General features: G+C 37.9%; 1 protein-coding gene across 1 annotated transcript in view; it reads left to right on the plus strand.

Annotated features, from left to right (window-relative positions):
* odad2 (outer dynein arm docking complex subunit 2) overlaps positions 1–25,220 on the plus strand; it is a 62,933-nt gene that overhangs the window by 29,292 nt on the left and 8,421 nt on the right. Inside the window, exons 11-19 of the mRNA XM_016230473.1 lie at positions 3,788–3,934; positions 4,961–5,170; positions 6,009–6,242; positions 7,643–7,753; positions 7,937–8,091; positions 14,598–14,840; positions 17,685–17,799; positions 22,027–22,215; positions 24,660–24,881. Coding sequence (XP_016085959.1) covers positions 3,788–3,934; positions 4,961–5,170; positions 6,009–6,242; positions 7,643–7,753; positions 7,937–8,091; positions 14,598–14,840; positions 17,685–17,799; positions 22,027–22,215; positions 24,660–24,881 — 1,626 coding nt within the window. The remainder of the gene's footprint in view (positions 1–3,787; positions 3,935–4,960; positions 5,171–6,008; positions 6,243–7,642; positions 7,754–7,936; positions 8,092–14,597; positions 14,841–17,684; positions 17,800–22,026; positions 22,216–24,659; positions 24,882–25,220) is intronic.

A 25,220-nucleotide genomic window follows, 5' to 3' on the forward strand; every position in this document is an offset into this window, starting at 1 on the left:
ATGTATAAAAATAAAGTGGGTCGTGGCTTAATGACCTTGGGAAAATGTGGGTCCCATGGCCAAACCAGTTGAGAAGCACTGATGTAAACTATCAAGCATCTGCAATTCGCTGTATAGTATTTATCACTTTATGCGACTAAACTGTATATATGCAGGTAAAGATAGATATAAGCTGTGACAAAAACTGTCACTGGGGCGCACCTTTGTACCTCATTTGCCCCTAAAGGGTACATGTTAATACCTTGAAGAAATTATAGAAGAAATTATATAAATTATTCAGTATTAGGATACAAAGTGTACACATGAGTGCCTAAATGGTGCATATATGTATGATTTAAATCTTTTAAAAATGTTTTTAAATGTCTCTTATGCTCACCACGGCTGCATATATTTGTACATGTGTATACATCGGGGGTCTGCTAATTGTCACACCTTTACAGTGGGTGAAGCTGTAATCTGCTGATTGGTCAGTTTGAATGTCTCGCATTTGGTTTTTAGTCACATGGTCAAGGAAGGGATAAGAAGAAGAAGATTGTAACAATTGCTCTGACTCTTTCCTTTGCAGACTCTTTTCTTCGCTGGAGCTCTCTTCTTGAGGCTCTGCCTTCTCGCCCTCTTTTTCTCCCTCTCTCTGCCCACCCCTCCCCCTCCCCTCTCTTAACGCAGGTAATATTTTACATACATGCTGGGTACAATTAACTGATTATGTTTTACCATCCTTCATCTATTTTGTATCCAATTCAAGTGTAACCATAACAAAATATTGTTATTAAACCATTTCAATTATTAATTATGTGCTAACTAGTCTTGATTCAAGGTTAATATTAAAGTGCTACCTATTGCAATACAATATAGTCACTCAATAGCAACGCTCTCCCACATATTTAGCTATTCTAACTGCGCTTATTTCCGTCATTGGTATAAGTGGCAGTGGGTACTAATAGACTAGAAATGTACAGTTTTATACCATCATGCTGATAATGTTTCTTTAGTCCTTCTGCAATCCTACAGCCTGAACCACTGTAGGGAAACCACTCTTACAAAGCTAAGGAAGTTATTCAGTCAAAAGCAGATCTGAGCAGAGTGATTTTGTTTTCATTTTCTTTTGTTCTTTAATTACCATTAATGGCACAAGACAGTAGGTATATTCAGCTGATTTTCTCCCAACTGTTTATGTTCATTAAGATTTATATTTTTAATTTGAACTCCGCCAAGCTCCTGGCTCACCTTAGACCCCCATGGAGCCGGGCCTGGAGCTGAAATTTGCTTTATATACAGTAGTAAGTATAGTAATATCCCTAAGTAAGTTTGCACATCCCTTCAGACACATATGAGAGGTGAGATGGCAAATACTCTAACATTAATGTGAGTAAGGTGTATAGTGATTTCAAATGATAAACCTGTCAGTCATCCATGTTCACAGCTTTTATCTGTGTGTGCATCTGTCCTGAACATCTGTCTTCACACCACAGACTAAGAGTCAGAGCCCGTTAGATTCGAGACAGAGACATTATAAAAGACCTTCAGATGTTTTCTGATTTGTAAAGAATGTCTACAGCACATTGAGACCAAAGCTGCTAGAAAATGAAAGCATATGAACGTTGGATTTCTTTTTCCCTGTTATCAGTACTAAATATAGCTACATGTTTTTACAAGGTTCAGTGCTAACCCATCAAATGCTTTGAAGACGGATAGAGTGGCAAGACAGAGAGTGCAGTGGATTCACTGTTAGTTCCGGATCACATTTAGTCTGGCCACTTAATATGGACAACACACGTGCCTTTTTCTCTTACTCTCACTTGTTTCTTCTTCTGTGTCTTTCTGTCTCTGCCTCTCTATGACTATTTTTCTCACTTCTTATTACTCTCTCTGTCTGTCTCCTTCATCACTCTGGTTAGTTTCTTCATATTTCCCCACCCCTTTCTTTCAACTCTACCCTTCATTATTCATTATGAGTCCTATCATGTTCTTCCTCTCTTTGATCTGATGTTCTCCTCTTCTCACATTCACATTCCTTGTTTTGTCTTCTTTAAGAACATATTCAACCAAGTGCTACTCTGTTTATTTTGGAGATGTGCAAAACATAGTCACCATACAGTATCTGTTATTAATTAATAATATCCATAATTTAGATTACCTTTGCTATCATCTAAAACTTAAAGTTATTCTTCGAAAAAACACTAATAATTTAATAACTCAGTTAAATGTAACCTTTAGCAAATCTCAAATTATAATGTTGTGATGCCTAAATTCACCTAGCATTCACATAGCGTTTAAGATGATTGATTTTATGTGTGTTTTTTTTATTTTATTTTTTATTTATTTAGATAAAATAGTATATATTTTAATGTCAGCCATTTATTACTTACTGGCCATAATTATGAAAATAATAGCTTATTGTCTTTTTCTGTCCTCTTAGCCATTCTTTAATTCTTCCATTCTATTTAGCACCATTCTTTAATTGCAAATAACATGCTAACTGCCCGAAATCTTCACATTTAGTTACCACTTAAGTATATTCTTTTAAAGTATATTATTTCCTTAACTACTCTTTAAAATTATGCTAAAGTGTACTACTTTTTTCAAGGGACTACTTGTTTTACTTATACTACAAAAAAGAATAAAATAGGTATGCAAACTGGGACGTACCATGTGTCTAATAAACAAGCGTGCTAGACTGACCTAATCACTGGATCTTATCTGTTGCTCATTTTATGAAAAAGAAACAAGAGTGTTTATTCAATTTTGGACTTGAGTGTCACTCTGAGCAGCATTACAGCAGCTTACTTGCTCCTTTGGGACCTACTACATTGAGCACAACGCCAGCCTTGGAGAGAAAAGCGTTGGAGAGTCTTTGTTTGCATTCATAAGAGCTGCTCCATAAAAAAAGAGAAAAACGAGGCATCACATTAAAAACACACGTTGAAGTCGAGTTTCTGGTGTTTTCTCTGGGGGAAAGCTGATCTTAGATCTGTGGTTTTGACCTAAACAAACAGCAATCACTAAAGAAGCCATCATTTCTTGATTAAAGATGATTAATAGTGTAGTATTTTTGCTGGATCCTCTGCTTATTTATGTCACTCGCCCTTCTGTTATTTCATTCCAGTGATAAAGGACATGCCGTGAATGATATCAAAACCGCAGTTGCCTGCGATACATATCTGTTAAGGAGCTTGGCCCAACAAATGCCACATATTTGGTTTGTTGTAATCACTGTGTAGGCAACTTCTGAGGAACGACCAGCCTAAAACACTGCGTGTATATAGCAACTGTCAAAACAGAGCTTTTTCTAAAGCCAATCCATTATCATCTCTAACATTTTAGAGCTTGTTTTCTTTTAATTGCTAACTTAGGTCATTGTCTATGGTTTCAGGCCGCAGCACAGCAGTAGTCTGAATCAAAGGATCTCTCCCCACCCCTGTTTATAGTCACAATACCAAACACTTATACACAACATGTGATCAACAAAATAATACTTGAAGGGAAGGTGATTTTGGGGTGTGGGTCGAAATGGTTGAAAAAAGGGGTTTTTGGAGAAATTAAGCCATTGATGAAAAAAAATTGAGAATTATGTGATGCAAATGTGGCAGTGTACATCAGCCTTCACACTCATGCCTTCACACTGTATAAAATAGCAAGGGCATTTTCTGTCTGATGTCAATGTGTCATTTCACATGGTTTAGATGAATGAAATGTATAAAGGAACAGCTGTTTTTGTTCATCGTTCTGTGGGTTGTGATGGAGCAGCTAATGTAACTTCTGCACGTGTGTTTGTGTGTGTGAACAGGGGGCTAATCAGACAGCCACAGTGATTGTGTTGTGCGCTTTGAGAGACTTTAACCTGGTCCAGGAGACGTGTCAGCTGGCTATCAGAGACGTGGGGGGGCTGGAGGTTCTCATCAACCTGCTTGACACAGATGACATCAGATGTAAAGTAAGTGCATCCAGACTCAATTAATTGGGTCAGAGGTCAACATTTGAGCCTGAGGAATGTTTATATTTCTGTTTTTCATTTATATTTTTTTATACTACTATTCAAAGGTTTGGGGTCCATAAGATTTGTAAAAAATCTTTCTGAAAGAAGTTTCTTATGCTCACGAAGTTTGCATTTATTTGATAATAAAATACAATAAATTCAGCAGTATTGTGAAATGTAATTACAATTTAAAATAGCAGTTTCTAGCATATTTGTGTAACGGCAGCACTGAATTTTCAACAGCTATCACTCCAGTCTTCAGTGTCATTCTTGTATGCTGATTTGGTGCTCAAGAAACATTTCTTATGAAAACAGTGCTGCTTAATATTTTTGTGGAAAGGCTTTTTTGATGAATAGAATGTTTAAAAGAACAACTTTTTTTTAAAATATGAATTTGTAATATTATTAAAGACTTTGCTGACACTTTTGATCAATTTAATGCATCCTTGCTGAATGTAATTATTCAGCAATAATATAATTTCTTTAAAAAAAAAATAAAAAAAAACTTTAGAACAGTGCTGTATTTACATACCACATAATATTTTTCTTTTACTTTTATATTTTAGTATCTACATTAGTCACAAATGAATAGTTGCTTTCACCTGCCATTTATGCACACATGATAATACAATATACTAAGACACTGTTGATTTCTACATTTATATTGTGTTAAAATTTTTACTTTTTAAAACTTTTACAAGGTGACAAATTCTTTAAGAAAGTAGTGTTACTTGAAATGTGCACCAAGTAAAACTTACTATTATAAAGGCATATCAAACAGAAATGTGTTGAGGCCACTGCCATTTTTGCTCTTTTGACATGACAACAGTCAAGTAAAGAGAAGTAGAAGCTTTCATAAAATTCCAGAAAGTTCATAAATTTATACAATTAAAAACTACATTTCAGTCAATTCAATATGAAACCGCATTCGATATGTGAAGTAGTTATTTTAAAAATGGATACTTTATTCTCCCTTGCTGTTAGATTGGTTCTCTGAAGATCTTGAAGGAGATCAGTTGTAACTCTCAGATTCGGCAAACCATCGCTGATCTGGGTGGTTTGCAGACCATGGTGTCCATTCTGGACTCTCCTGTCAAAGAGCTGAAGTGCCTGGCTGCAGAGACCATCGCCAATGTGGCCAAGTTCAGACGGGCCCGCAGGACGGTCCGGTGGTATGGTGGCATCAAGAGACTGGTGAGAAATGTGAAGTCTGTGCTTGTGTGTATTTGTCAAAACAGGTTGACCATAATTAAAATCTTGCGTATGTTGAAGGAACATACATATACCACAGTCTATGTTTCCACTCTCTCTCTTTCGAGACTGTTTCTCCCAATCATTTTCTATGCCAGCATCAAAGGGAGCACATTGCAGGTAAAAGCAGATTGAATGTCGTGCTCCCCCTCATCCTGGCATGTGTGTTTATTGACAGAGTGACGCTCGGTATGATTAGGGCTTGCGTGTTACTCTGCTCTGTATATTTACTCGGGGCCAGACTCGGACGTTCAAAATGTAGCTATCATAGATTAGTTACATTTAAAAACTCAGACCACCTCTGAACAACATATACGTGTAATGCTGTGTTAAAGTGGCCTTCTGACTTGACGGCAGGGGAAACATGAAATGTTCTCTTTGAAGGATGTGGTCATTTGTAGATTTTGGTGTGAAATAGTCTGAATTTTCAAACCCTCTTAAGTAACAGCCCATCTTTGGCTGATGATGAATGTTTAGATGAATGTTGGCAGCTTCAGGGCAGGAGATTGTGTTCCACATCCTGCAGACTCAGTGACAGAAGTACACTGAAGATGTCATAAAGTACACCATGACCCTATTAATAAGACATTTGAGTTTGTTTTCACATGACACGACTCTCCTACCTTAATGCGGAGTGAAATGAAATAAAATAAAAAGCACAATAATGAATAGTAATGTAATAATAATAATATCATGTGAAGCAGAGTGACAAATCTATTGCAGTATTTCAAAATTCAAGCACAGGAAAGTGTGTTTGAAAAGCTGAAGTTGTTTCTGGCAGGTGGAGTTGTTGGACTGCGTGCCTGATGGTGTGTCTCTGAGTGCGGAGCAGGAGAGGGATGCGGAGGTGGCGCGCTGTGGGGCTCTGGCTCTTTGGAGCTGCAGCAAGAGCACCAGGAACAAGGAATCCATCCGTCAGGCCGGGGGAATCCCTCTGCTTGCCCGGTTGCTCAAATCATCACAGAAGAACATGCTCATCCCTGTGGTGGGAACCTTGCAGGAGTGCGCTTCTGAGGTTTGCTTCATCTATTAGAATGAGCCAGTTTTAGAATATGAATGTAGACATGTTTTGAATACCCTATCACAAACAAACAGTACTCCTTTATGTGCTGAACCAAAAGCAGATGCTTGAAATATTTATTTGAAATTTCTTTAGTAGCTACACTGAAGATATTTAGTGTAGGATTCACTTTGAAGCAATTTTCCCTCCGAAATTTCCAGTAAATCCAACCCGATCTCATGAAAGTGCGTATCGATAGCACGAGTTTATGTTTCGATTTGGCGTACTATTTATACGCAGAAATTGACTTTGGCGTGCATATGATAAGCAATGTGTAGGATTAGGGTTGTGGGGTAAATGCATATCATATGTACACGAAAACTGCATATCATATGCACGCCAACAAATTGCGTATCATTTGCACATGAAAACTGCACATTATATGCACGTCAAACACATGCGTATCATATGCACGCCAAAGTCAATTTCTGCATATCAATAGCAGTAATTTCTGTTTGCATTTGGCGTACTATACACATTTTCATGAGATCGAGCTCGTAAATCTCACAAATAATTACATATAAAAGGCAAGAAACACATTGAATTAAACATGAAATTTTGTGTCTGAAATACTGTTTCTTTGTAAAACGTAGAAAGAAATTAAGAAAGAAATGAATACTATTATTCAGCAAAGATGCGTTAAATTATTCAAAAGTGACAGTAGAGATATTTATCATGTTAAAAATGTTTCAAATAAATTCTGTTCTTTTGAACTTTCTATTCATCAAAGAATCCCCAAAAAATGTCCACAAAGCTATTAAGCAGCACAAACATTTGAAATAATATAATTATAATAAGAAATGACATATAATAATAAGAAATTCCATCTTAAAGTATATTAAAATAGAAATGTTATTTTAAATTGAAATAATATTTTACAATATTTCAGTTTTTACCGTATTTTTGATCAAATCAAATCAATCTTAAAAAAAAAAAAAAATCTCACAGACCCCTAACTTTTGAACGGTAGTTTAATTTTAATTCTAAATTTATTGTTATAACAATTATCTATATGGCATGGCTTTATAAATAGAATTAAATACTATAAAGTATATTTACATACACAAGTATTGTGAAACACAATGCAAGCTGCAAATGCTACATGTAAAGCCACTCTATTCAAGAACACTTGACTGAAAATAGCACGCTGTTCATAAAACCTTACTTTTGACTGGCAGATTGTTTCTATTAAAAGACCAGTTTGAAGATGTGAATGACTGTATGAGGCCAGAAGGGAGAAACCCTAGGATGAAATAAGCGCTATGCCGCTGTAAGCAGTGTTGTTTGGCAGGGCAGAGTAGTTTTTACAGTAGGTGTTCAGCGGAGAGAGTCATTCTGCATGTTTGTGTTGGCAGAAGAGCTACAGAATTGCTATACAGACTGAGGGCATGATTGAGGATCTGGTGAAGAACCTCAGCTGTGACAACCAGGAGCTCCAAATGCACTGTGCCAGCGCTATCTTTAAGGTACTGCCATACACACTCAACTACACTTTTCTTTGGCACTGTATAAAAGGAGTGAAGTTGAGGTAAATATGAAATGAAAATACAAATTTAGTCTTGGCTCTGATCATCAGTGCGGTGCACATCTCGATGCTGCCTAAATCTGTGTACTGTATGTATGTGTGTGTGGCTTCATTCCTGTCTTAGTGTGCAGAAGATAAACATACCCGTGATTTGGTGCGACAGTACGACGGACTGAAGCCACTGGTCATGTTGCTCAACGAAGCTGAAAACAAGCAGTTACTAGCTGCCACGACTGGAGCCATCTGGAAATGTTCCATCAGCTTGGAAAATGTAGCTAAGTATGTGCATGTAACTACAGAGTTTCTGCGCAAACATTTCTTTAATTTTTCAGAAAAATTATGACATTTTCCCTCTCAGAACAAGCATAATTACTCATTATATGTGGAAGAAATATATTAAACCGTATATATTAATTCACATAATTTATCACAGATAGAAATAAATTAGAAGAAGTTTGACATTTGTGATTAGTTTCATGAGGTTTATGGGTTTTATCTTGCAGAATACAGGTTTAAAAGAACCGTATTACAAAGATTGACTTTATCTTGATTACATTCCTAAAAATCAAAATTTCATTGTGTAGTCAATAAACCTCTTGATCTCAGTGTGGCATATTTAGACTAGGAGGAGTCAAATCAATGGGAGATGCATAATTGACTCCAGATTTGGTCAAATTGTGCACCACTCGTAAAAAGGGGTCTGGTGAGGTGAAGGACAGAGGATGTGCAATCAAACGCAGCCTTCATTTTTATGAGATGTCTCATTTGTTCACTTCTAACACTCAGATTTTCCATGGCTCAAAGCTGTCAACCATTGTCCATCCGAGTCTGTGCTGAGTGCAGCTACAGGAGTGATTATTTGAAGAGAGAGCAAAAGTTTTTATAAACTGTGTGAATGAGCTCTGATCTTTTATCATGACTTTTTGCTAGAGGAATGCGAATTGTTCTTTCACCCATACCACTAACAAAAGATGAAGTAGAGTGTTGATTTTATAGACACCCGTGATGTGTTAGTCGAGGCCGTTGCTCCATTAGTGGCAAGTGGGATGTGGGACATGTGGAATGCTTCTCTGAAACAGTTGTGCTGTAATAATCAGGAGTGTAATCTGAAAGACTCTTAAACCATTTGTCATATTAAGCACACTGGTCTTTATTCCAACGCCACTTAGCTCAACAAAGATGATGACCATCCTGGAGGCTTTCCTGGTGTAATTTGTCTTTTAAGCCAGTCATTTTCCCCCATAAATACAAAAAAAGCTTGGAATAATCATCTGGCTTGCCCATTCTGTCACACAAGCACTCTCATATAAAAGTGATTTACACATATTACTTTGCTTTGCAGTGTGCGTTTGGGGACATGTACTCTGCAGGGCTCAAAAATTCATTCTTTAATTTCTCCATTACCTGTCTATAAATTATCAGGTGTAATTTTCACAGCTTTAAAGCCAAGGAGCTGACAAATCTACATTTTTAGTTTATGATAAGATAATTTTTTTATGGGATTGTTATAGACTAGGATCTGTAGACAGATCTACTGTCTGGCCCCACACCAGCCACAAATAGAATAGTATTGAAAGAGGAATTCATAGGGAGGTTTCTGTCTGAAATGGCCCAGTAGCAGCATGGCCACTCTCTCTCCACCTCATAAGTCAAACCTGACAAAAGCTCATCCTGCTTTTCATCAGGCTTAGTTTGCTGAAACTGGAGGCAGGTGCCCCATGCCACATTCAATTCACTTAATGTCCCATTAGCCAAATAAGTGTCCTCTAAGAAAAGCAATGCTCTGTGAAAACATTCAGTTGCTAAGATTGGGGCCACGGTAATACCTTGGAAGAAGCCTTGTTGAAACATATGCTTAAAAGAGAGATTAAACAAGCCAGTAAACAAAGTTTGTAAACAATACTGAAGTATAAACTTTCACACCGAAAAAGATAACTAACAAAAACTTTTTTTTTTTTTCTAGAGAACAGTGGTCTCCAGGTCACAACTATAAAAATAACAACACAGAGGAACAATATTGTTTTCAGATCATTTTTAGAGTGTTTTTTTTTCCAGGTGATGCCATCCCAGACGTATATGACTTTCTATCTTCTATCTTCTGTGGAGCACAAACAGAGATTAGAAAAATGAATCCATAAAATGCAAGTAGATGGGTCCCTCAAAATCGATGCTTCAAAAACCATGCAAAATAACCAAGATGAATTAATCAACTTGCATTTCATGGACCCCGAGAGGTGGATTTTTCCCCCTAAAAATCTTTCCTTTAAGATTCTGTTGAAGATAAGTCTTTTTGTCCACAAAACACAACATTTCTCTTATTTTCTTTTTTCCTTTTTTTACAATATTTTATGCAGAACAACTAGATGTGTAAAATTGGCATAGAAATGTGCGTATGCAATTTTCCATGCACAAATCAGGATTTATAAAAAGCAACTAGGCGTAAATATGTGCGCACCATACGGACACTCTAGACCGTGCTTTTTTTTATGTATTAATGTTTTAACCACAGCAAGGATTGCTTGACGCATGATCATTCCGCTTTAAATTGTGTTCTAAATAGCAGAACACATGTTCTGAGAAAATATTTTTGTGCGAATAATGATCAATGATGAGCACTTGACATAGTCCTAAATGTCCTAAAATACATATTTACCTTATAGGCAAAATTGCATAAATTTGATTAGTTTAAAACAATTAAAAATACTATTTGGCCAGTGGAAATGAATGAGAATAACTATTCTCTGCAAACTTTCTCTGAAAAGTATTTTACACGATTTTGATTTATTTATCCCAAAAAAAGACAAGGTTACTTCTGTATCTCATATTCTCTTAATCTCTTTTATATTGTTAAACATGGTATTACGTGGATGGGAATATGCATTTGAAAATGAAATGCAGATGACGTTATTGTAACGTTTATTATTATTTATTAGCTCTAAAAAGGGGAATATTTATGACGAATTATAACTGGTTATGATTCATAATAAATATTTAGATTATATCTTCGAATTAACTGTAGCAGAATCAATATTACAATTATTTGATCTGTCCGTCCACCGAGCAGACAATATAATCATTTATCAATTCAAGGAATATTTATTTTCTGCCCACGGAGCAATAAACTGTCCTTCTTTGTACAGTGCTAGCAGTAATTCAAAATGTAGCGAGGGTTCAAACATTCATTGACTTGGAACTGTGAACAGTAAACAGAGACAATCCGTTGTGAATATAAGGGATTTAATAAAATGAAACTATATCTAACATATAACTAACTAAAACATATATACACAGAATGAAACTGCATAGTAAAACTAGGCGTTGTAAGCTACCTATATGGTTATTTCAGGGAGGAGACGGGGTGGAAATGCAGGTAACACTTTAGTATAGGGTCCAATTCTCACTATTAACTAGTTGCTTATTAGCATGCCTATTATTAACATATTGGCTGTTTATTAGTACTTATAAAGCACATATTCTGCATGACCATTTTCTACATCCCTAATCCTACCCAATACCTAAACTTAACAACTACCTTACTAACTATTAATAAGCAGCAAATTAGGACTTTTTTTTAGGCAAAAGTTGTAGTCAATGGTTTGTTAATAGCGAGAATTGGACCTTAAAATAAAGTTTGACCGAAATGCATGTATGTACAATCTTCCACTGACTGAGTTTTTTAAAGTTTTGCACAGGTTCTGGCGTATGCATGGTTTTATAAATCTGAAATCCTTTGTGCGTACGCACACTTTTAAGATGAAATCTACAGAAAGTTTTATACATGAGACCCCAGGTCCTTTTATCAGTGTATCAGTTCTTATCAACTCTTTATCTTTATCCAGAATATTATAAAGATTAATTTTGTGCTTGAAGTGCCAAACTATATAGAGCTACACTCCTCTCCCGTTGTTCAGTTATTTTACTATGGTAGTCTGTATTGTGTTGTGTTCAATTGCACAGGTGGCTGGTTTGAAGTTTGAGATGTCAACTGTACAGAAAACCACTGTGATACTGGCAGAATATTTAATGCTAACTTGGACATGAAGAAAGAACTGGTTTTATTACAATTTTCTTTTTTTACAACATATAAAGCATCAAGGTCGAACACAGTATTTGGAATAAAACAACCAACCATTTATGTAAAATTAAATCTGCTGAGGGAGGGGAGCGCTAGGTCAGTGATCATTTACCAGGGAATGTTTTCCCGATCCACCTGGTCTCCGTGTAAGTGCAGTGTGCCATTTCAAAAACAATCACGGCCTGGCGTTTCTGGTTTTATTACAATTTTCTTTTTTTACAACATATAAAGCATCAAGGTCGAACACAGTATTTGGAATAAAACAACCAACCATTTATGTAAAATTAAATCTGCTGAGGGAGGGGAGCGCTAGGTCAGTGATCATTTACCAGGGAATGTTTTCCCGATCCATCTGGTCTCCGTGTAAGTGCAGTGTGCCATTTCAAAAACAATCACGGCCTGGCGTTTTAAGGCAAAATCATTTCAGCATGTATTTTACAGTGGTCATAATTTTGAGGTGCTTTTCCTTCTTATTATTCTCCGCTGAAAGCACACAAGCTGAGAGTTCTGGTGTTGCCAGCAGCAGACAGCATGTCTTTGTGTGGATGATGAGAGGGCTGGTCACTTGAGTCCAGTAAAAAGAGGGGGTCAGGGCTGGGTCGAAGGGGCTTTTAGAAGGTGCTAGTGACTGAAAAGAGTGTGAGACCTCCACAAATGTGCTGGGAAAGGCATATGTTAACCATTTACCTGATTAATGATGCATACAATTAAAATTGTTATATTATAACTAGAAAAATATTATAATGATTATGCTCATAACCTTAATTTAATAATACACAAAGGGTAATATTCACTGGAGTTTTTAGTTATATAGGGCTTTTAATTCAATATCACAGTTATCTATGATCTTTTAGCTAATTCACTAAAGGCTTAATTACGTATACATTTCTAGTGATGAAATAGGGCAAAGTAGTTTTGGTGGGCTGAAATCACTGACCGAAACAGTGACTTTTAACTAATGCTATCCATTGACATATTTTGACCATGTCAACATCTATTTTGTTCATTTATTTATTTTTATCTATCTATTTAATTTTATTATAAATAATATAAATAATTTTGGTGCATCACTTCTAAATTCCCTTATCTTCCCCCGATAGTGCCATCAAAGTGATCCATAATTGCTTCATTTTGAAATTACTGACCTTTGTTGTTGCTAACTCAGACAAGCTTCACAGAACATCCCATAGAAAGTTTTATCTGATGTTTTCTTCAAAGAAACTGCTAAATTAATAAAACTAAGAATGGTGGCAAACAATTCTTCAAGTAAACTGAAAAGAGAAATCATAACTTTAAATGATTCAGAACTGAAAACGTAAGTTTAAAATTGCATTTAAAACTATATCTCCATAAACCTACATTAGAAAAGTATAAAAGTTTGTATAAGAAAGTGAGAGAAGGCAACAGTTGCTAAGTCAGGAATGTTTTAACTGTGGGTCTTAGCAAAAGGGTCAAATGTTTTGGGTTTTACTGGTCACTTAGAGATCTAAAAATTATTTTTGCAGTCTTTCCTCAGCCACTCACGTCAAATATCCTTTATCAGTGAAGTTTTATTTACAACTATAACAATGTGCTTCTATACTATACTATTAATCAAAGAGTCAACAGGAGCATTTAGGATGCCGTTAGGAGCTTTAAAATGCATGTTCTCTCTTTAAACTTCTTTTTGTGGTAGCAACTGACTGGTGTTGTTTCATGTTGTTTCTCTTGGCATGATTATTTGGCAGGTTGGTGTTGGCTTTACAAAAATAGACAACACCCACAGTCCATTTATCAGAGGTAACATGTAATTACTCAACAACTTTAATGTAGCATACTGATAACACTTTGCTGATGGCATCTCAGTTTTACATGCTATGTGTAGGCTTGGCTTTTTTCTGACTTTTTATGCTGAGCTAATTTTGGCAGCTGTTCTTTTAATTTCTGTTTTACTTGCAAGAAGAAATTTGGTTGACTTTGACCAGAGCCAAGTGACCTTGGACACTCAATGGTCTTCAGGGCTGCTTAGCCAGAAACCGTAATTGTGAATAAAAACAGTCCTATAGTTTAACCGTACATCAGAGATTAGTTGAGGCTCTGCGACCACATTTATATGCCTTTTAAATGTTTACTGTAGTTTACCACTACTTGGAAAACAAAGCCAGAATCACACCAAAAGCTATTGTTGTCTCGCTTCAAACCAAAAATGTGGTCATTGAGCATAAATGCATATTGAGCACAGCGTGGGAAATGTTGCGGTAATAAAGGATCACCGGATTTATTCTCTTCCTAGATATCCACAACCCTTATGAATACTTCCTGTTGCTATTTAGGGTTTTGAGTCTTAATGTTTTTACAATCCATTACATGATGAAAAAAAAAGTTTTCATCTAATTATAAACAAACCATTTCATTTTTTGTATCCATTGAAGAAAGGTCCTTCAGAGCAATATTGACACAACTTGCTCTCTCTCATGAAATTCCCATGGATTTCCCATTATCCCATCAGATACCACATTTTGAACCCAAAATGTTAAACATACGGGGAAAACTCACTATTCATTACAAAACTTTATACAGCTTTCAACAGCTGTGATCTTTTTTTTTTAATTGCAAGTGTGTTCACAGAGAAAATGTGCCCAAGTTTGGGGAAAAAAGAGTGCTAGTATTTTTTTCATTGACTTGCATACGAGTAATAATTTCTTGCTCTCTCTTTCTTTCTCTCTCACAGGTTTCAGGAGTATAAGGCACTAGAAATTCTGGTAGGTCTGCTCAAAGTCCAACCTGAAGAGGTACTTGTTAATGTAGTGGGCGCTCTGGGAGAATGTGCCCAAATATCAGAGAATCTTGCCACCATCCGCAAGAGCGGTGGTATCCAGCCTTTGGTCAACTTACTCAGCGGCACCAACCAGGCCCTTCTGGTAAACGTCACAAGGGCTGTGGGAGCCTGTGCCACTGACCCTGATAACATGGCGTAAGTCTTACCTCAGATTGATTGTAATTTTACGGCACTTTTAAATTTGTCCATAGCAAGTCAAATAATAACACTCTGTACTGTATTAGTATTATTAACACATTTTCTCTGTGCTCATATAAGACTGTTTTTACTGATTTTGTATGACCTAATTAACCTGAATCCAAAACAGTTGTCCAGAAACAATCCAGCAGCTGACAATGCTCACAGTGTCCAACCTTGGCCCTGTAATCCCGCTCACTGTTGCCATTGGCTCGGTTTAGGATGACAAGGCATTGTTCTTGTTCTTCTCTGTAAAAGATTCCATGTTCACCGCTTCTGCAGCGGATCCAACGGGCCTGGGATGTGCAGCTTGACCAGTCTGCTCCATGCTCCACACATGCAGGGCAGAAACCCTTAGCCCTGGTACTGTAATTACAGGGCTCAGAGATCTGTGTTTACTCCTACCTGCTGTGAGACTCATAGTTGCGGCCAGGGTGGAGGCCTTTTATTGTCTCAGTGCGGTCAGTTTGAATAAACTGCAAAGCACTTCTGACAACGATCATTTGGACTTGCTAAACAGAAAAAGGCAGGCGAGCATAAGCACAGATGCGTACACGGAATGTCTTTTTCAGCTTTTCACCCCATGCACTTTACTGTACTGTACTAGATTATAGTCTGTATTGAGTGTCATGCAATAAAAAGACTGTTTACTTACAAAATAATGGCAAGAAACATCCTTTAGGGTGCCCTCACAGGCTGCGTTCAAAAACAAATGAACAATGCGACCAGTGTATACTTTTGAATACTTTAAATACAGACCTCATGAATACTTTTTGGTAGTCTGATTCCTGAAACAAATGACTCTCATGAGTTAGTTCTTTTAATAAATAGTTAAAAAAGACCAGAATTAATCAGTCTGAAACACGGCCCTGTATAATTTATGACATAAGCAGATGGAGAATTTCTTTCATATGTAAGCAAAATGGACAAAGTGGCAGAATGGGAATGGAGTCCGGAAATCTGTATCAATACCCAGACCTAGTGGTGACATAAACAGTAAAACAAGTATCATTGTCTTTAATATATGCAGAGCACAAAACTGCCATGTAATTCACACATTCACAGAGATTTGAGAATCGTTTTTTCTGTATATTTAACACATCTAACTCTCATTGCTTTTACAAGACCGTTATAGTCTGCAGTCCCCTTCTTAATTAATGCTGGACACAAATTAAGAACATTTTGTTCCCTTCTCTTCGGCACCCAAGCTCACACAGCCTTTGTCTGAAAGATTAATACGTTCATGGATATGAGCAACCACAGTGGTTTAGTAAAAGTCCATAAAGCTTGTTTTTGAAGAAATAAGGTCATTCATTTGATTTGACTCTTTGAGTGACCAAGAACTTCAATCCTGTTGTTCTATGTAACAGCTCTTTAACATGTTCTTGTTTTCTCATGGAATCTATATTTAGGACCTGTCTTTTTGTTCCCATTTCCTTGTAACAAGGAGTCTTTTTTATGCTTTTTCAATCCTTTTCATTCTGTGTTGATGGTTTATTTTGAGAATTAAGCACAGTAGTCTACAAAGCAATAAGCATAGCTCGTATTTGATTATTGTTTTCTTTCGTAGAACAGCATGTTCAGGCCTATTTCTGAAATTAAAAGTAGTAAAAGGAATTCATGACCGTCTGCCCTCCACATGGTAAAAACTAATCTGGAACTCTCAGAAATATCGGTCAATTTGAAAACATACTAATTACCTTTGCAAAATGATTTATTGATATATTAGATCTTTATACATCTAATGGGCATTAAATAATTGCAACAAAATTTTCCATTGTTGTTGTCAAGCACACAAACTTCCACAGCTAAACCAGTACAGGGACTGATTTCTAGATACATCCTACTACTGTAGTGTTGAGTGCATCTTACCTGTTCAAGTACAGGATTATGTCCTGCTCCTGAAGGATTTAGTGGCCTCTCGGGGTAGCATGGGTCTCTCCATGTTATCATGCTTCTCAAACTGATTTATTATCAGGATGGGTTTGGCGTTAAGACTGCTCTGACCAGTGCTCGGCCCGGCCTCCATTCACTGGTTCCCCCCTTTGCAGCGTGGTTTAGCAATTATGACAGCATTGAATGTCGGCCTTGTCGCTTGATGCACACATGGGAAACGGGTTATATGTTATTTATACCTGACAAACGGACCGCACTGAAGAGTCATTTTCCCGGGCTTCCCAGAGCCTGACTACATCCTTTGGTCGAATCATATCCACAGCATGAAATACAGCCTGTTCTTAAGTAAACCTCACTCAGAAGCAGTGAAATATAGAAAGACTTGTCTCTGAGAATGTTTGACTTGGAAAACGTACTTTCTCTGGGTTTTTTCCTCCTCCGACTCGCTGACAGGAACCAAGTTAAACGGTGCGCTCCGTGCAAGTGTGTGTGAATGTGAGTGTTTGTCCACGGTCTGCTATAAATATCTGCATGGACCTCCTAAAAGCATTATATGGGTCAGGCCTCGGCCAGACTGATGCGAACATGTTTTAATGGAGTTGTTGGAAGATGAGCAGGAGGTAACAGTGTAAGGGACTGAGCAGGTGGGATGTGATGGGAAAGCCATGCTGAGAAACTTTCTGATCTGCTACTGGAATGTTTTCATCATCACACCAGGAGGGATAGTCTGCTGCAAAAGCCAAACTGAATCCTGGGAAAAACAGACATATAAACATGTTTGGAAAACAAGTCATGAGCTTACGATGTACATTGCATTGTAAACTATGTAATGGGGGTGATAAATCAGGTTGATGTAACATCTCACTCAGTATCCAGAGGTTACAAGTTGTTATTCTTCTCTCTCAGGATAATCGATCGTCTTGATGGTGTACGTCTTCTTTGGTCTTTGCTGAAGAACCCCAATCCAGACGTTCAGGCCAGTGCTGCCTGGGCCATCTGCCCCTGTATTGAAAATGCAAAGGTATGTTTAATTATGCCCAGTTTCAAAACAGGTTCATCTGTATCTTGCCATGTTGAAATGACATGACCCATGGATGTTTCAATAAACATAGCAGAGAATGAATATTGACTGCTGCCGTTGTAAATATGCAAACTCCTGATTAGAGATGCCCAAGTTGCCCAATTCTAATGCCATTGTGGAATCAGTATCTGAAGAACAGAGATGCTAACACTAACAAAAGAACTACTAAATGCACATTTAAGAGTGCTGCCCTCTAAATTGTTAACTTTCTACCAGTCCACAAGTAAACAGAGAAATCACGTGTTCAGAGTTACAACATCCCGAATATGGACAAAGCAGTTGGTCTCATCTATATATAGGATATAAATCTCATAGCTGGCACAGAGCAAGTCTGCTTTCCTGAGCCTCTTACACATTAACACAAACCCATTATTGTTCCTGTAGATTATCAGCACAGTTACAAATAAAAGAACATTGTTGTATAATGCATCTTTATTTTTTGTCTAAACCAACAGTTTTCTGCTTCTCTCGGGGGAAGAATTTCTTATCTTTTCTTTCTCTGTGTGATGTGTCGCTTAAACAATGCGGGTTCACTTCATGAACTGCAATGGGTAAGAAGCCCTTAGCATGCACATTCAGAGAGAGGAGAGTGAGGGTTGGTGGCAAGGACTATGTGAAATTGCGTACCCATCCAGACCAGGAACCTGATCGGCCTCACAGCAGCAGTTATTTAGATAAAGGCCCATGTGGATTGAGTTAGGAGCTCCAGGGCCATATTTATGAGAATCCTGCTTGAGGAACCGCATCTGGGGACTTTAAAATCCCTACCAGCGCAAAAAACACAAGCTCACAGCTGGTACTTAGTATGAATCCTCTAGTGATTATTAGCTACTGTGAGATCATGCAATGCATGCAATGTTATCTGAGGACCATTCTTAATTAGTCCAATTAGTCCAAAGAATCAAGGTGTGGTACATTAGTGATTTCTGCTAAATTTTGTTTGCAAAAAAAGGTCCAATAGTGTAGTGATGTGTGAAGCACAACTCACACAGAAATCACTTTCAAACCAAATCTTTTCTGTTGGTTAACATGGCGAATCTACTTGAGCCCACTGTGAAATCTGTATGGGGAAATCTTTTGCCCTCCACATAATTCCCGATCCCATGGATTCCTACTGAAATTACTGTATTTTGTCTGTGAAAATTTGTCGAACAATGGTAAATGTGGCCGCAATTTCTCAATGCGCAATTTATTATATTTTCTTTTGTTTGTGGTGCCTGTCCAGAATTTGGACAAATTATTAGATTTGAGTCCCAGGGAGTGCATGTACTGATGAACTGTACATTTTAAAAATGCAGTGTAAAGGCTTCACTTCGTTCTTCACTTAGGTCTAGAAAGAAGGTCAAAACAGCTGAGCAGCAAGCATATTGCTGGGGGTGACATATTTTTGGACCAATAGCAGTAAGTAGTTGTTAACAACTAGTTCAGAGACTTTCTGAAAGTTACCACTGCTGGACTGCATTGAATCAAAAACTCTAAAACACCTTTTTGGACAGATTTTCTCATTCTTTCCTTGTTTTGCAGTAGAAATACATTGGCTTCTTAAAAGTCATGGCATGCTGAGCTGTCTGTCAACCCGCAGCAGTGAAACTAGTCGAGCATCGGCGGCAGAGCCTGTCGGTGAGCGAAATCACTCTGATTGGCTGTTCAGCTTAGCGAATCAATGCACGAAAAAATAGAAGTGATGAAAGCATTTAAAAGATGAAGCCAAGAGGGCACATAAATAACTCAACTAATCAGACATATTCAAAGAAGCTATATAGCGAATCCGTCTATGGTGAGCGAGATATTAAGGCAAGCACTACTCTGTTTACAGTTTGTATAGACCAATTTCAGTGTTTGCAAACAGTGATGCCATTTTTGTGGGCGGAGCCAATCTGGTGGCAGAAAATGACAGTTTTAACGTAGCAGTCCATTCAAGCCATGGAATAAAATAATTAAAAAAAAAATTTAGTTTATATTTCAAAATTCTGACTTTTTTTCTTGCAATTCCGAGATTATATCTCACAATTCTGGTAAGAAAAATCAACTCGTCATTCTTTCTTTTTAGTTTATAATCTCACACTTCTGGCTTTTTTTCCCTCAGAATTGGCAAACTCGCAATTGTTTACTTAAAGTTATAAAGCCTAAACTAGGAGATATAAACTTGCAATTGTGAGATAAAATAGGTAAATGTTATGTAAATATGTTATAGATTTAAATAGTATTTCATGCATGTATTTCAACTGTAGGGCTAATACAATATGTCCCCTATATGAATATTATATAGACCTATTGTTTAAATCAAATTTATGCTTTAAAAGTAGGGTAATCATAGCAGGTTTCATCCATAGTCTGTCCGTTTAAACATCTGCATTTAGCTTCAAATGGCATCTTTGACAACAGTATATAAAAATGTTCTGCTTTCGTTGACGCTAGTGCATTTATGTAGACTTTAAATTAAAACATCTTCCAAAAGCATTAATGTAGATGTTAAAATGTTATACCTCACACTCAATTCCCTTATTGCTATAATGTTTTTTGAGTGCAGTTCATTCATTTTTGTCTCTCATATTCACACTCTCAGCAGCTTGTTCTTTCGTTTTTCTCCCTCGGGCCTTTTCCTCTCCTTCTTTCAGCTTGGCTTACATTGGTTTTTGTACACTGTTTGTGTTTCATCCGTTCTCCCTCTTTCTTCCTCCCTCTCTGCACATCTTGCTTCGTGCTGTGTTTGCTGATGTGGAACTTAGTTGGGGATGTTTTTGTGGGCCCTGGGTTGAAAGGGTTCCTCAGTGTCCCTCCGCAGCTGGTGGCTCTGCCATACTTCCTCTTCTGCTCCCGCTTTTCTCTCTCACTCTCTCTTTCCCAGTGTTCATCAGTATTCCTGTACTGCCATTTCCTGTGTGAGACACACTGCAGATCCTCCCCTCTCCTCCCTGATCTGTGCCCAGACACACTAAACACAGAACTCATCCTTTGGCATCACTTTAGAGGCTCACCCTGCTCTGCACGCTTGACCTGCTAAGTCTGCAGGGTGGAAGGCTAACTTTTACTGTGCTGTGTACAAGGGTTTATTAGGGTTAAGCTGTGTTGTGAAATACAGGGTTATAGAAGGACAGACTTTATTATTCTCAGGAGAACCCCAGAGGACTGCACTTACAAGAGGGCCATGGACTTTAGAGTTTCAGTAGACTATCTTTGCACAGAGGTAAACTCAAGACGTGGTTGTGTCTTGTACATCACAAGAACAGAAGCAGCAACCTGTGGTACTCCATAATCATTCCTTGTCATTGAAAGTGACATATTTATTAAGTAAAAATAGCAGGTGGGAAAAGAATGGTTTATTTACTGAATGTTCGGCTTCATCTGATTCCAAAACCATAATGCTTTGTACCATCAATAAAGATATCACTGTACTATTTTATAATCGTTCTGAACAGCCTGGTGCCATGCTGGCATTCTACATGCCCTCTGGCACAACTGAAATGACTGGACTGAATATAAAAGAGTGACTAAAGTTACCATTTATCTGTGCAATATTTGTGGGCATGTGTGTTTTTAATGCCCACTGTTCTACTGCGATTGACCCTCTACTTTGTCATGAGTTCTCCTGTGACCTGGGGCCGTTGGGAGAAAACACGTCCTCCAGCATGGTGCCACCAAGCCTAAAACCAGCTCTGCTTTATACACACACACAAACACACAGACAAAGGGAAAAATAACAAATGCTCTTTTTTTCAGCCATATTTCCTCTCTGAGGTGAGTATATTCTCTAGGTCAGTGGTTCCCAACCCTGGTCCTGGAGGCACCCCAACACTGCACATTTTGCATGTCTCCTTTCTCTGACACACCAATTTCAGGTCTTGGAGTCTCTACTAATGAGCTGATGACTTGAATCAGGTGTGTTTGATTAAGGACACATGCAAAACGTGCAGTGTTGGGGTGCCTCCAGGACCAGGGTTGGGAACTACTGCTCTAGGTAGTGTGGACTGATTGAGTTTGACATGTACAGGTTTCATAGTGACAGAATGAGTACAGACTTGCTGAATCCCACAGTCTGTGTCTCATCCCAAAGCATGCTGGAGTGTCTCCAAGTATCATAAGAGAAATGTGGCTATTCTCAGTAGTTCAGTGAATGATTAAACATTTTCAGAATTCATGACATTTTCTTGTTTTCTCTGTGTTTAGGATGCTGGGGAAATGGTGCGTTCCTTTGTAGGTGGTTTGGAGCTTATTGTTAACTTGCTAAAATCACAAAATAAAGACGTGCTGGCCAGTGTTTGTGCAGCCATCGCCAAAATTGCCAAAGATGTGGAGAACCTGGCAGTTATTACAGACCATGGTGTGGTTCCCATGCTGGCCAATCTCACCAACAACGTGAGTGCTGATCTAGCCATGTTTCATATCGACAAATTCACTTCTCTGAGATTGTCCTACTAGTCATTTCACAGAAGGCGTCTTAGAGCCATTTTTGTTATTCTAACATAAGCCAAGCAAACAGTACAGACACCTCATAATATTAAAGTACTTTTTCTGTTACTGAAAATTAGTTATAACCAATGTTCCCTCTAAGCTGGGCGTATGTGTGGCTGTGCAGAAGAAATAATATGCCGCTCACAGGACAGCCGCAAAAATGAGTTGGGAAAGCCATTTGATTGCGAAATAATTGCAATGCTTTGGTAAACCTCTATAGAGTGTAGCTATAGAGTTAGAACCGGTGAATGCGGTTTACAGGAATGATGTGAGCCAAATATACTGCAATGGTTGCAGATGAAATGCAAATGCAATGATGTGAAATAAAACATCATGTTTTAAAGAAGACTGGCTTGATTAAGTGGTGGAAATAGCGGATGATGGGCACAGAATGGTAACAAAACTCCGGAACAGGTGTAGTGTGCAAAATCTATTACATGGAGATGTTTTAGATAACTGTAAAATAATTCACGTTCACGTTTTATATTATATTATATTATATTATAAAAAATTTAACTGTTCTGCGTGAGATTTTTTAATAGAATAAAAAAAAAATTCTCAGGTAACCTAAAATGTGCACCATTTAGTTACAGTGCCTTGCAAATATATTTTTTCCCCACATTTTGTTATGTTGCTGCCTTATGTTAAACTGCTTTAAATTACTTTTTCCCACATCAATCTACACTCCATGCAATATAATGGTAAAGCAAAAAACCATTGCATCCATTGCATAAGTACTCATACCCTTATCTGAGACAGTTGAAATTTAGCTCAGGAGCATTCATATTACTTGTAGATGTTACTACACTTTGAGTGAAGTTAACCTGTGGCAAATTCAATTGAATGGGTATGATTTGGAAAGGCACACACATCTTAATTAAAGGTCTAACAGCTGATAATGCATATCAGAGCAAAAACCAAGCCCTGAGGTCAAAAGAACTGCCTGTAGAGCTCAGAAACAGGTTTGCATCAAGCCACACGTCTGGGGAAGAGTTCAGAAAAAAAATCTGCTTCATTGAAGGGTCATAGAAGCATGTAGTCTCTGTTATCTTTAATGGAAGAAGTTTGAAACAACCAGGACTCTTCCTAGAGCTGGCCTCCTGGCCAAACTGAGCAATTGATGGAGAAGGGCTTTGGTTAGAGTGGTGAACAAGAAGCTGATGGTCATTCTAGTTGAGCTCCATGATCATATGTGGAGACAGGAGAAACCTACAGATGCACAAACATCACTGCAACACTCCACCAATCTGTGCTTTATGGCAGTGTGGCCAAACTCAATCCTCTCATCAGTGTAGACACATGAAAACACATTTGGAATTAGAAAAAAGGACCTAAAGGACCCTGACCTAAAGGAGACTGTGAGCAACGGTATTATCTGGTCTGATGAACCTCAATTCCAAACATCATGTTTGAAGGAAACCAGGCACTGCTCATCACCTGCAGAGTATCATGCCAAAAGTAAAGTGTGCTGGTTGCAGTCTCATGCCGTGGGGCTGTTTTTCAGCGGCAGGGACTGAGGGACTCATCAGAGTAGAAGAAAAGCTCAATGCACCAAAATATTGAGGGAGCCTAATGAAAACCCAGTCCAGTGCATTCAGAACCTCTGACTGGGCAGAAGGTTCACCTTCCAACAGGACAATGACCCTATGCACACAGCAAGAGTGGCTTATAGACAACTATGTGAATGTCCTTGAGTGGGCCAGCCACAGCCTGAGCTTGAACCCAGTCAAATATTTCTGGAGAAACCTGAAAATGTGCATCTGCCCCCATCCAACCTGACAAAGCTTGAGAGGTGGAGAGGCGAGGTGAAGAATGGCAGATAATTGCCAAATGATAATGAAAAAAGCTTTAGTTAAGGGTATGAATACTTATGCAATATACTTATTTCAGTTTTTTTTTATTTTTAATACATTTACGAAGTTGTGACAATTCTGTTTTTGCTTTGTCAGTATGGTGTATGGAGTGTAGATTGATGTGGAAAAAAGTAATTTAAAGCAGTTTAACATAAGGCAGCAACATAACAAAACGTGAAAAAAATGAAGGGGTATGAATACTTTCACAAGGCACTGTACATCAAGGGTCAAATCAAATATAAATGGCACATTAAAGTTAAAAGTTACACACTTTTTTTGTGTGTGCGCTGTACAGGTCTGGTATATAGAATGTTTTTGCTCAGGTGGCCGAAATGTCCACCCAATAAAGAAAAGTTTTGCTCAGCAAGAAAAAAATGTAGATGGAACATTGGTTATAAATATACACTCAATTGTAACCATACTAAAAGTGCATAACCGTCAGTACTCAGTTCAGTTAGGTTTTCTCTGTCCCCCTCTCTTTGTGTGATTGTACAGGGGGACGATAAGTTACGGCGGTACCTGGCAGAAGCCATCGCCTGCTGCTGTACGTGGGGGAGTAATTGTGTATCATTTGGGGAGGCTGGAGCTGTAGCCCCACTGGTGCACTACCTTCACTCAAAAGACCCTTTGGTGCACCAAGCGACAGCCCGGGCTCTGTTTGAGCTGTCTAAAGACCCTAACAACTGCATCACAATGCACGAAAATGGAGTGGTCAAGGTACTGATCGGACTGCGTGTTAGTTTTATATATTTGCATACCAGTCACCTGCTTATACATAATTTTTTTTTGCATTTCTAGCTGATAAAACTTTTCCAACTTTCTCCAAAGTACAAGCAGTGTTGGCACACTACAGCTTGCAACATGTGAAAACATCGCTAATAAGCTTTGAATTGATGTATTTCAAACTATTTTTGAGCAATGAGGACAGTAAAACAAGGCATGTTCTCTTTTCTTTTTTTTTTAAGAGGTGAGGGGTTGATGGTTTGGGGGGTGGAAGTTAGAGCATTTTCTAACTGTCATGGGAATTCAGTAGAGCAAACATCAGTGTATACTGAG

The sequence above is a fragment of the Sinocyclocheilus grahami genome, unplaced genomic scaffold (assembly GCF_001515645.1).
Source record: "Sinocyclocheilus grahami isolate Dianchi unplaced genomic scaffold, SAMN03320097.WGS_v1.1 scaffold371.1, whole genome shotgun sequence".
In the NCBI taxonomy this organism is placed as follows: Eukaryota; Metazoa; Chordata; class Actinopteri; order Cypriniformes; family Cyprinidae; genus Sinocyclocheilus; species Sinocyclocheilus grahami.